Source organism: Nyctibius grandis, chromosome 6 (assembly GCF_013368605.1).
Source record: "Nyctibius grandis isolate bNycGra1 chromosome 6, bNycGra1.pri, whole genome shotgun sequence".
Taxonomy (NCBI): Eukaryota; Metazoa; Chordata; class Aves; order Nyctibiiformes; family Nyctibiidae; genus Nyctibius; species Nyctibius grandis.
Genome location: NC_090663.1, coordinates 70,865,387 through 70,877,845, shown reverse-complemented (window position 1 = coordinate 70,877,845; position 12,459 = coordinate 70,865,387). Strand labels below are relative to the sequence as shown.

General features: G+C 41.1%; 1 protein-coding gene across 3 annotated transcripts in view; it reads right to left on the bottom strand.

Moving 5' to 3' along the window:
• Nucleotides 1-12,459, bottom strand: part of NR3C2 (nuclear receptor subfamily 3 group C member 2) — a 218,602-nt gene that overhangs the window by 50,682 nt on the left and 155,461 nt on the right. For all 3 annotated transcript variants that reach the window (XM_068402663.1, XM_068402662.1, XM_068402661.1), the window contains one exon: nt 9,731-9,847. In XM_068402663.1, coding sequence (XP_068258764.1) covers nt 9,731-9,847 — 117 coding nt within the window. The remainder of the gene's footprint in view (nt 1-9,730; nt 9,848-12,459) is intronic.

Sequence of the window (12,459 nt, the reverse complement as noted above, 5' to 3'; positions counted from 1 at the left end):
TAGGATTGGTAATAATTTGGTTAAAAATAAAGTTAGGGAAATTTTGGAAAACAGATTTTGAAATCTTCCACTGTACCAGACTGAATGTTTTTGGCTATGATCACTGGTTTCTGCCTTGTGCCAAGCAACAACCTTCCTCCCAAGACACCCATTCCTATCCAACCTTCTGCAGGCGTTCCTCATCCAAGTCTTCTCTCTTGCTTTTATTTGGGTTGATACCAGTGCTAAGTCTGTTCCATGATTTATGCACCCTTCACCCTGATCACAACACTAAGCCATCTCAATTGGCCCTGATAGAGTCCTGTAGACATTTACTGCGTGTGAAACTTCCTCTTCATATTTACGCTGGAGACACAGGTACTCAACAAGCTTTTCAGAGTTTTTCAAAAGCGTCGATAAGCAAATTCTGCCGCAGCACCTCTCATCCTGTACCTTGAGTGCTCACGCTTCCACTCCATGATAAAGAGTGTGCCATGCTTTAAATGCTTCATTTTTGTTCTTGCACTACTATTACTAGAACTCAGCTTGGTAAGTGCTACATTTCCCTTTGCAGTCTTTCTGGTTACATCACAATGCACCACATCCCCACTTGTATTTTTCCCAAGTAACAAAAATTTTGAGATACTTCTCCTCACCTGTATGATTTCTATATCCCCAGTTTTTATCAACTCAGATTCTCTCAAATTACCTTATTTCTAATACACTCAATGCTGCTGCTCTGTCCCTCACCTTCTAGAAGTCGTCTACCCCACTTCCCGGAACAGCAACGCTACCTGTGAAATACAAGCTGGCTGTTTATCTTCTGGAGTCGTCTCAGCCATATTTTTCACCATGCAGTTCATGATTAGTCATTAAAAAAAAATAAAAGAACATAACCATGTTAATATCCTGCTTTAATAAATCACCCTGAACATCAGTGAAACACCCTGTATGTGCTATTAACCACCTTTCCAGGGAAAATGCAACTCTGCAATATTACCCATGTATATGATCAGAATCATGAAACCAAGTATCTCTTTGCAACTGACAGTGTGGCACATTTCTAAATTCTCCTGAAGCTGAAGTAGCTGTGTATGAAATGCCAGTAATGACTAAAATGACACACGTCTCTTTAAGAGGATGTCTGAATGACATGCCTGAATGTGCCTGGTCCATGTGCAGACAGACCCAGAAGCCACACGCGAGTTTCTTCAGCTCCTTCTTTCCTGTACGACAACTGCACGGTTCTGAGAGCAGGAGAGTTGCCCCACATCAGTATCTTCTCTACTCCCTACTGACAAATCCCCTCACTGTCCATTTGGGGTGGACTGGTCTTGTAAGCTCAGGTGCTACAGTCTTACTCCTCTTGCACCTTCTACAGGGGTATTATACAGGGAAGACGGCTTCCATTACTAAAACATTACAGCATTGGGGGAAATGGAAAACCGATGGCAGGGAACCACAAAAACACACAAATCATCAGCACCAATTTGCAGGAAGCTTTGTGGTACTGGGTGGCTCAGGAACGCTCCAACTGCTGCCTTCACCTTGCCCTTCTCTTTGTCAACCACCACCTTCTTGCCTGTTGCGGATTTCTAAGGCTTAAATGTGCTCAGTGTTTCCTTCATGACCTGCTGTGGATTGTTCTTTCTACTAACATTGGACCCCAAAGTCTGTTTTTTTGAGCCAGGTATCCTTGCCACTTCTCACACTTATTTTAGCAAAACACAGATACTAAAAATGGAAAGGCATGCACTTGGGAATTGGTGGGGAAAACAGCAGGAAACAAGATTCAAAACAAAATACAAGTTACTAAGGTAATTCTGAAGTGAAATACATATGAGAGGACAAGGGGAAAGAACAACAGATTCACGTGCTAAGGCAAAATCTGTGATTGAATAAATTTTCCTTGTGACATTACTGGATTAAACCACAGCTCTTGGGTCAATTTAAAACCTGTGAAGTGGCAAAGTAGCAGGCAATCAAAAAAAACAACACAATGTCAGAAGAAAGAGCACGACTTGCATAGTCTTAGCACCGTTGCGTCTTCAAAACATACTGTCACACAGAGGACAGAGATACAGAATAGCTCATTCAATGAAGATCAGTGATGTCAAAATCTAGACAGTCTTTTTGTATATGGAAAAGAGAATTTTCTCTTCACCAACGCTTGTTGCTAAAGCAATACTTCTCGCCCCTCTCTTCAACCTTCCCTCCAGCCTTTTTGTGGACTAAACAATACCAAGTAATTCAATCTGTCCCCACCAGTCAAGTTTTAAAGACTGCTGATCACTCTCACTGCTCTACTCCAGGCTCTTCCAAATTGGTCCACAGCACACTTGTAGGCAACTAACAAGGGTTTTAACAAAAACCACTATCCAGCATAGTGAGGCCACCATACTTTGGCCAAGGTTGTGTCAGACATGGTAAGTTAAATCTTCATGGACTCTTACTCAGGTGGAAACTCTCTGAAGCAATGGCTCGGCAGAAGCTAAAAGGACAAGTTCCTCCTGCTCCTACAGCTTCTCGCAGCGATGGGGAAGTGAGTAATGGAAACACACCACCACAGACCACAGACAGAGGTTTCAGAAGGGCTCTGGCAATAACCAGCAGCTCTGGAAAGAGGAACAGGGGATAGGCATGCTTTCATAGCAGGGACTACACTTTTACTGTGGGGAAGAGTGAAAAGGATATGGACTTAGAGCACTGCGGAAGGAAGCATGATAACTTGGTGATTCAGGAAAAAACAAAACATCACCAAGACCTGCATGTAACGAATTTCAGAAATGCTGAAGAATGATGAGACAAAGCAACAAACAGAGCTGTTACAGGTTTGCTTGCTTTTATGCATCTGTATGAGCAACAAAGATAAACAGCAATTCATTTCAGGATCCTCAGGAAAAGAGGTTGTTAAATTTAAATGACCTACAAGACAGAGAAGTGGTGCACCAGGGCACAGGGGCAAAAGGGGGGTCAGCCTTGGTCCTGGGGAGTCAAGAGGCCACAAATGTAATCTACCCTGGGAGCATCCTGGAGGTGAAAGCTGGAGCCCTGACAACAGACAGAAAACCTTAAAAGCTCATGGACACTGCACAGGGATCCACACAAGCCAGCCAGCGAATGCCTGGCAGGAGGTAACACAAGCAAGAGCCACTGCTGTGCTTCAGTCGTATCGCATAACAACAGCCCAACGGTGGGAGATTTTTCTGCACCTCTTCTGGGAGGACCTAAACCTTCCTCTCAGAAAGCTGTGATCACCTCTCTCCATTTTGTGTTTTGAACCAAAGCAAGACACCACGTATACAATATGAACCGCTCAGGAAAGAGCAATATCTGAGCCTGTACAGTGAGTGCTGTATACTGCTGGAATCAGACAAAACCCTAATAAAGACTGTGTGCACAGTGCCAGCATGTGACACAAGGCAGGCTGGGACATATACTCCCAGCAGGAGCCCAGAGAAGTTGCAGCTCCTTTGTGAGGCTGGCAACCAAGGGTGTTATGCCGTGAATGGTACGATGGAGCGTCCAACAGATAAAACAGGGAAGTCTGGAGTTCAGCAGACCCATGCCAAAAGCCTGAAAGGCTGTTCCTGGAGGAAAGACAAATGCTGCTGGCAGCTGGGTGCTTGTCAGAAGGCAGAGCTGAAACCAGCAAAACTTAAAAAAACAAAGGAGGACTAAGAACATGAACCTGATTAGGAGTTTGATCAACGATTGCTGGATGCAAGGTGTGTGCTTTTGGACTACTGCAGTGAGTCTTCTTGAGCTGTCTCACTCAAGGACACACTTTCGATACTGTTTTTTAATCGATGCCTAAGAGACTACTCCGACATTACCAGCCCTCTTCAAAATTCTGCATTTTTAAACATCATTCCCAAATGGTTTCTTAATAGTTGTGGCAAGTGACTGTTCTCATAGTTATCTCCAATATTCTTGAGGATGGTTCAAGTTGAAAAGTTAGAGGGTCACATCGAGAGCAGTGCAAGAGCAGTGTCTTGTAACATGGAGGAAGTAGCACTCAAAAGTAGGAAAAGTTCACTGCTGAACAAATTGGTTCCTAAAAGATCCAAAACAGCAGGACTGACTTTTTTATTTTTTTAAAAAAATATATATGCATGAGGTGTGGGGTGGTGGTGCAGAAACAGCAGCACCTTAAGAACAACTGACCCTTACTCGGGCAGAATGATGACCTCTTCTGAAGAGTCACCAACACAGACTCCATGCAGCAACATGAATTTCCCTCCTGATCCCTCTTACGCGTACACCCATGAGACAACTCAGGAGACCTAACAAAATCACAGCATCAGGTAGCATGGCTGCAGGCTACACCTTAAGGGTACATTACTCGCTTGGGCTCAATACACCATACATGCAAAGAAAAGCAGGTAAATCAGCGCTTCACTTCTCTGCTAAGAGAGAGCACAGATTTTAACACAATCTCCTAACTTGATGGATTTCCAACACAAACGTTTTCTGAAATCGTCACACCTAGAAAAATACAAATGTTCCTTGAAACAATACTAATGGTAAAGTAGACACTGGTAGGTACCACAACTAAGTTGTCCAGCTAAAATGCGAGAAAAATTGACAACGTGAGGTTTTGCTACACAAAACCCACAAATAACTTTAATATCCTGCTGTATATTGGTAAGAGTCTCTTGGAAGAACTGACACAAACCCAGCTGAATGTTCACATAAAAAAAATTGACTAGATTCCCTCAGAAGAAAATGCTATATTATAAATGCAAATAAAAATGCAGTTAAAGTTAATGTGCATTTCAAAATACCCTGCAGTTAAAGTTTAAATGAAAAATAAAAGTTAACCATACATGTACCCAAAATTCCTTTAGTTTCTTACACACGAGTTTTTTTTTTTCCTTCAAATTCATGAAACCTTGGTTAGTAGAAAGTTGGTAGAAGTTTTTAAAGAAAACTAACAGGATACATTTTTGCTGTATTTAAGTTTTTCTTAGTTTTCAGTTTTCCAATACTTGTGGGGTTTTCCCCTTCCTTTTCTCCCTATTGCTTCCTTTTTCTCAAAAAGATAGGAACAATGATAATATAAACCACATAAGCTGCAGTAACTGAAAATAATACTGCAGTTTTAAATCCCTACTAGTATGAGTTATTAAACAGAAAATGGAAAGCTGGGCAAAAAGGTGAAGTACTGTATCTTATTACCGATTCTCTCATTTAATCTATTTTTCAGATTATTGAAATATTTTAATGTATTAAAAATAAGGATATCTGCAAGTGAAGACTACAAATCATGCACAGCACCTTGTGCATGGCATGTCTTACATATGTAAATGTATGCAAACCCAAGACTCAAATTTCACAGGCAGTCTCTGCAGACAGAGCAATGAACTATGTAATTTGCAAGGTGAGATCTATTTTATTTCCCTTCAATATCCAAAGGGTACTTCAGCAAGCTGCTTCTCACTGTTGTGAGAGACCAGTACCAAGTAAGTCTCAGCAGTGTTTTATATGGGAGCCAAGGCAGGAAAGGATTGCAGTCCTACGCGGTACAGACCTCTCGACACTTTGTTGTCCCCTAAGCATGTATGGCAGTTCACATGGCAGAAGAGGGATCTTCTCTGATCATGCAGCAGAAGAGGGAGGGATGCCTGGTCACTAGGTCACATCAGAGCGGCAAGGACTAACCTGCCAATGACAGGGGAAGGGCGTGGGGGTGCCCTCAAGTCACACCATATAAAATATTTCCCTTCTCCAGGCTTCAGCACAAAGCGTGGCACACAGCAGCAGTGAAAACAGGAGGCTCTGTGCCACCCTGGTTGCAATGCAGCATCCCAGGTGCTGCTGTGAGCCACCAGCTGCCTTGCTGGATGCAGCTGATGGTGGCATAAGAAACCATGCTCAGCATCAGTGTGGGACTGGAGGGTCTCACCATGACCCCCTCCGGTGCTGTCGTGGGGACAGACACGACTAAGGGATAGCAGCATGGAGGTGGGAGTCAAATGAAAATGTCTCGTGTGGAAGTGAGAGACTCGACAAATCTGATCACAGCATATGCTGGAAGAAACTTCACAATTCATGAAGTCATTCTGGTCCATAATTAACTGAAAATTAATTACAGAATCTTGAAAAGAGCATAAACCAAAAATGGGCCAGCATACCTTCATGGTGCAGTTGCTCACTCTGAATCTGTTCCAATAATTAAGTCTAGCATATGGCACTGGAGTTAAAAGAAAAGAAAAACAAAACAACAAACAAACTATGATTCCCAAAAAAGTTTTGGAGTTCTACTTGTCAAAGGGATATGTCTGTCCGCAGTGCACATATATTTCCTAGAAATGAGGAAGATGAATTAACGTGATATTTGGCAATTTCAGCTTTGCAGAAATTACAGGTTGCAGATGCTTCTTATAAAATCAAAACAAAAACTGAGAAAAGAACATAATTAGGTAAATTATTTGCTGACTTGATGAATAATTTTCTAAAGATTATTAGAAGATATAAGAGCTTGGAAAACGCTCCAATTTTTCAACAAACAAAAGGAGGAGGTAAACAATAAAACTGCCAAATTGATTTGGTCGAGCATTCATTAAAAGGTATATTTTGTATCACTGAATTACACATACTTTTTAAAAGGTGCTTAAAGCATGGCATGCTGCCACACATCAAAATATTATTTTTCTAGAAAAAAAATGTTAGCATGCTGGGAAGTAGATGATATGCCATCAAAACAAACCTGTAACACTTTGATGCAGTAAACAAAAGAAAGAACATTTTAAAAATATTGAGAAAGAATATAACCAAAAGAAAAAAAAACACGAAGAAAAAAAGATCAGTAGATTAATCAGAGATTGTGCAAAAATGTGCTACAGGAAAAATGGAAACTCTCTTTCTCATTTCCAGTTTTCCACTACAGAGATCAATATCTTCCATAACAGGAGGAAGACAATCACAAACTTTCAAATTACAAACTTTGCTTTACAAACCCCCTACTGCAGTAACTGGAGGGAGCTGGGTGGCAGCCTGGGGTCTTTAACTCCCATCTGTAGGTGGGGAAAGCTGCAAAGGAGAGTCAAGTTCTTTTCCAGCCCATGGGAGACAGAGCCTTGTTCCCTGAGGTAACACTTCTAGATCAACTCGAGGTTTTGGTTTTGCTTTTTTTTTTAAATGAGGGGATAAAACATTGTAACTATGTACAAGTGGGAAAGAAATGTCCATGGCTTCAGCAACTTGCACACATTTCAACCCTGAGCTATGCTTATGACCCTTTTTCATATCATCTTACTCTATTTCTCACAAACCAAACACATAGACATCTCTGATACAGTTTGGTTTTTGTGTTTACCTTTGCTTCCATTTGGAGGGCAAGAGCTTAAATTAGATCTACTGCACAAAGAGCACAGCACTGTGCAGTGTGACTCAGCTATAGAGAGTACTAGGCTGCAAATAGGACTTAAACTAAAATGCATTTATAAATTCATTTTCCTCCAGCTCCTTACTGATCACACCGCCTAACAAAATACTTGCACATTTTGCACATAAGTCCAAACTAGAAACAGGTAAAAGTCCATTTTTATTGGAGTAATGTATATTCTTGGCAAAACTAGGCTGACCACATGAAACTATAAGCTACGATGTATCTTCGTAATAATGTGAGCATACTCAATCTATTCAAGCTAATTATGAAAAACAATACCAAATCTTGAAAATTTACATGACGAAAAAATTACTGGTTTCAAATATACATTAATATCTCTTCTTGCTATTTCCACCTCCTTTTTCATGATGATCTCCACCATATCAGAAACCCCCTGCAACAGCACACATAAGTTCCCAAAATTAAGCGTGAGATGCTGTGTTGCTCCTCTGTAGATGCCCAATGCAAAGTTCACCACCGGAGAAGAAGGATGGCCTAAGCAGCAAATGGCCTTACCCCACTATCTCATTCATGGCAGCGATGGAAGAACCTTTTTATGCCATTTTAGCTCCTTTATGTGGCATAAAGGGATCAAATCAGGAATGAGAATTTCACCTTAGTTTCTCTATGTGAAGAAAATCACCAAACCAGCTAAACCTCAAAGCTTAACTGCATGCCAGCTGTACACTGCAGGGGCAGACTTGGCCTTCTAGGTCATTAAATGCAGATCACTAATTACAATTTCCAGCAGACTACCGAGCTCCACCACAAGGAAAGATTTTTCAATGCATTCCTCATTTTCAATGCATTCCAGCCAATATATAAAAAAAGACAAAACAACCCCCTCAAGCAAAGTTTACCCCCTCCCTTGTTTTTTTGCAGACACGTGAACACATACTTTGAAACGCACCAGGAAATCGCAGTGATGAACTCATGACATTGCAGACAAAGTGTCACGTGTTGATGTTTCAAAAGGTTATCAAATCAGATGGCAGCCCTGTATTTTGCCAGAGTACTAAGAACACATGCGGGCCTGGAAGGCGGGCGTGCAGGAGCTCTGCTGCTGCTGCACAGAGCATAGCGACGGAGGATGCCCTGCACCAGCTGCAGGGGGGCTGCTGCAAAATTTCCAGCACTTCAGGGGGCTGGGCTTCCTGCTCCACACACCTTCCTTGCTAGATTCAATAGCACAGACCAAAATCAAGGGAAAGTTGTCAGCCTCCAGCATATATATTACAATCTGGCCCCATTTTCCTTTGGGAAGCAGAAACAAGGGGCCTAGGGGGCAACACAGCATCTCAAAATTGGTAAAGGGATTGGAAGAGGTCTTAACAGGGCTACTCTCCCGAAAAAGTAAGGAGCGGCTTGCTTGACTTTTTCTGCCAGGAGACAAGATGGAAAAAGAAGTCTAGGAGGTATCAGGCAGCAGGCAGGAACCAGGATTTTGCATATAACCTATGAAAGACAAGCAGCTAAATCTGTCTGTAGAACTAAACTGAGGTACTAGGTCCAGGAGGATACAAAGCAAATTGCGAGATAGAAAATGATTTGGAGGAATTAATGTGACTGTGTTATAATTTTCTGGAACAGTGAAAACACCCTAAGGGAAGGGTCACTCTGTGCATCAGGGAAAGGACCTGCAGCAGTATCCAAACCCCCGTTCACAGACAACATAATAAACCTAAGAGTGGTGGGAAAAAGTAATTTGTAATACAATTTGCTCAGGTGATGTCTTGAAACAAGATGCCTGCTGAAGCACAGCCAGAATTGTGTAGACATTGCAACTGAAGAATTAAAACAACAGAAAAAACTGGTTTAAGTTTTGCTATCATACTGTTTTCAAAGTACTTCTGGTAATTATTAAGAAAAGGTTTTGCCTTTTTGTTGTTGGTATATGAATGACGGAGTAACATCATCAAAATTACTGCATATCCAAACAGTCGTAGAAATAAATCAACAAAAATGTTGAATAAGCTACAAAAAACGTCGAGAGGTTTCACTACATGTGAATTTGCTTTCATGATGGTGTAAAATGTTTTCCTGTATTCGAGAGAATGCTCATCCCCCCAAAAAAGCATGCAATACTTGAAACCTTAACACTTTTAGCTATGTGAGATTCCACTAAAATTACTGTCATCATAAAACACCCACTTTTCTTTTTTCTGGGTCATAAAATACATATCTCCAAAATCTGATTTAGAATGACAATAGAGTTTATTAGCTATTAAGCACTTCTTCAGGATAATTCCATCTTAAACTTTTGAGATTATGCATCTGCCAGCATTATAAAAAGGCTGCGCATTTCCAGTGTTTTTGACTAATCAAATTAAGAGATCAAACTATTAATATTCTGCTTACCTCCTAAATTCATTCCTGCTTGCAGACATTTCTGTAATCGACAGGCTGGGCAGTTCTTCCTCCGAATCTTATCAATTATGCAGTCATTCCTTCCCGCACACAGGTAATTGTGCTGTCCTGAATGAACCAAAACCATAATACATTATTAGAGGTTGTATTTACATAATTCCAATTTGTTCTTCTCTGTTGTTTTGCAGTCATTTTGAGCTTCTTTATTAATGCAGACCTTCCCAGTCCCATTCTTTAGCCTTCCCAATAATCTTGGTGACTTGTCATGGGCCTTACTATGAGCACCTCTTCTGTTTAATTTGGGAAAGAGTTTTGGTGTGCCACTCACAAGAGAGATCTCATTACTTTTTTCTAAGCAGGACTGGAACTTTTCTTTTTGCAAAAAAACAAACAATTGGTTTGAGCTTTTTCAAATCTTCTTACACGTGTCGTATCACAGAGCAGCCTGGTAACTCTCAGTTGTGGTATAACACCGGGGGCCATTCTCATGCTAAAGAAGTTCACAATCTATAGCAGAAATGCAAAGTAGAGATTAACTTTCCCAATATACTCCACTCTCTTCAACCAGTTCACTGAGTGCTTGATTTCTGATTTAATCAGTTACCTTCCATACATCAGGAGGTTTCTGAAGGGTTTACCAGAACAGGTTTAAATCACAACTGCATTATTTCAGTTCTGTAAAACCCCACAGAAGCACTCCTGAGGAGACAGCAGGTATTTAACACACAACGTTTAGCAGAAGGGAAATACATGGCAACGAGGGAAATAGGTTGGCATTTAACAACTTGGAGACTCAAAAGGCTTTTTGTTTCGTGGGAGGAACATAGGTAGAGCAAACAGACACAGTGTATCAGACAAGGGCACTACCACGTGGACTTTTCAAAGGTGCTTGAATTTGATGTGGAAGAATAAAGGAAGCCATGAGGGGTTCGTGCAGCGCGACAGGAGAAGAGAGAAGAGATTATTTTAGCTTCCTTGATCCAGAGGTGGCACACGGGTTTTTGGGGCAACCAGAATAAACGGTTTGCAGCAGATGCAGCAAAAAGCAATGCAGAGAGTTTCCAGAGGAAGGATGAAAGGAGAGGACATAGCACACGGAAGTAAAACAGACCATAAGGCAAACTGCAGGATTTGCCAGCATGCGAAGTTCAAGGAAACAAGCCTGTGTAAAATACAACAGCGTGCTGCAGGCTTACATAGCGGGCACTGTAAGACCTACTGAGTCTTACAGGCATTTTAGACATAAGGTAAGAAACTCATTACTCTGTAAACTAAACACAAGTTCGTAACAAAGATGTCTGAAATGCAAGGTAGAGGAAAAAAAAATCAGATTGCAAATGCAATAACAGCAACCAGCAACTAAGCAGAGAGACTCCTAAGCAGGTCATGAATGAAGCAGGCAAGATGTGCAGAAACCCAAGAGTTGTACAAATAACGTTAAAGTTGATGCCAATGACCAAAGTCAGCACCAGCCATGGGTGGGGAGGCGAAGCCCGGGCAGGGCTCAGCAGCAGAGCTGCGCTGAAATGCGCAGGAGGCCGACGTGTGCGGGGAGCGGGAGCAAACATACAGGCTTGATAAGGGGACAGAGCTGCTGTAGGACAAGAGGCACAAAATATATTTGCCAAGACATTTTCCACATTACACACATGCTTCCTCCAGGAAAGACAAAGAGAATACTCATGGGACACAGGAGACCTGGCTTCTGTTTTGGGCTCTTTCAGGAATTTGCCTTAAAACTTCACATAAGTCATCTTCTATCTCTGCATCTGACTTCCCCCTTCACCCTTACCCAATGTTATCTATTCAGACAGCGAACTGAAGTTTGGGCTGTTTCTTGCATCTCTTCGCTGAGCATCTCACCCAAAGAGAACCGATCTCATTTGAGTAAGCGAAGTGTTACTGTAATATCACAAAGGTATCATCATTTTGATAATGCTTTAGATGTTTAAACAACAAGCAGATGGGCAAATAAGGGTTTTTATTAAGGGACCTTACCTAGCACTGTGACACAGATGAAAAACAATAAAACTTAGGCAAAATAATTCATGAATATGAGCTCATGAAGTTACGTCAGGCATAAAATCAAGTTGTACAATATAGTGACAGCACCAGTATCTATCAGCTGGTCTTTAAGTAGGCCTGCTAAACAATAAAAAGATAAAATTCTCAGCTAATCACAAAATTAAAACCTGCTTATCACACAATGTTTATTTTATGATGCAATCTATACAAAAACCAGATAGAAAAGAGAAAAGCCAACTTAATTCCTATTTACATTTCTGCTCTGTACTGACTTGAGCACATCTCCTAAAGAAATATCACACAGCACAGAAGTAAAATTAAACTAGAAAATAAAAGTGTTTAAAATAGTGATATACAGTATAAAGATGGTTTATATGCCCTTACAAATACTGGTAAACTATCTCTTTGTGGGGAAAGGGGAAAAATGGTTATTTTCTGCTAGGAATGCAAGTACGATTGCTCAGTGCTCATACAATGTCCTTTGTACATCACAGAGCACTGCAATACCATTTTTAGGCTTCCACAGGCGGTTGCAGGCTATTAATATGACAAGTCAGCTCTAATGCTGCAAAATGAACCCCACTGCAGAATTACCCTGAAGGCAGTTTGCTCTATGAAATTGTACACCTGTTAAGTCAACATTTTTCACAACTGCTTTCAAAAGCTAATGGGTTTAAGAAAAAGAGGTTAACATT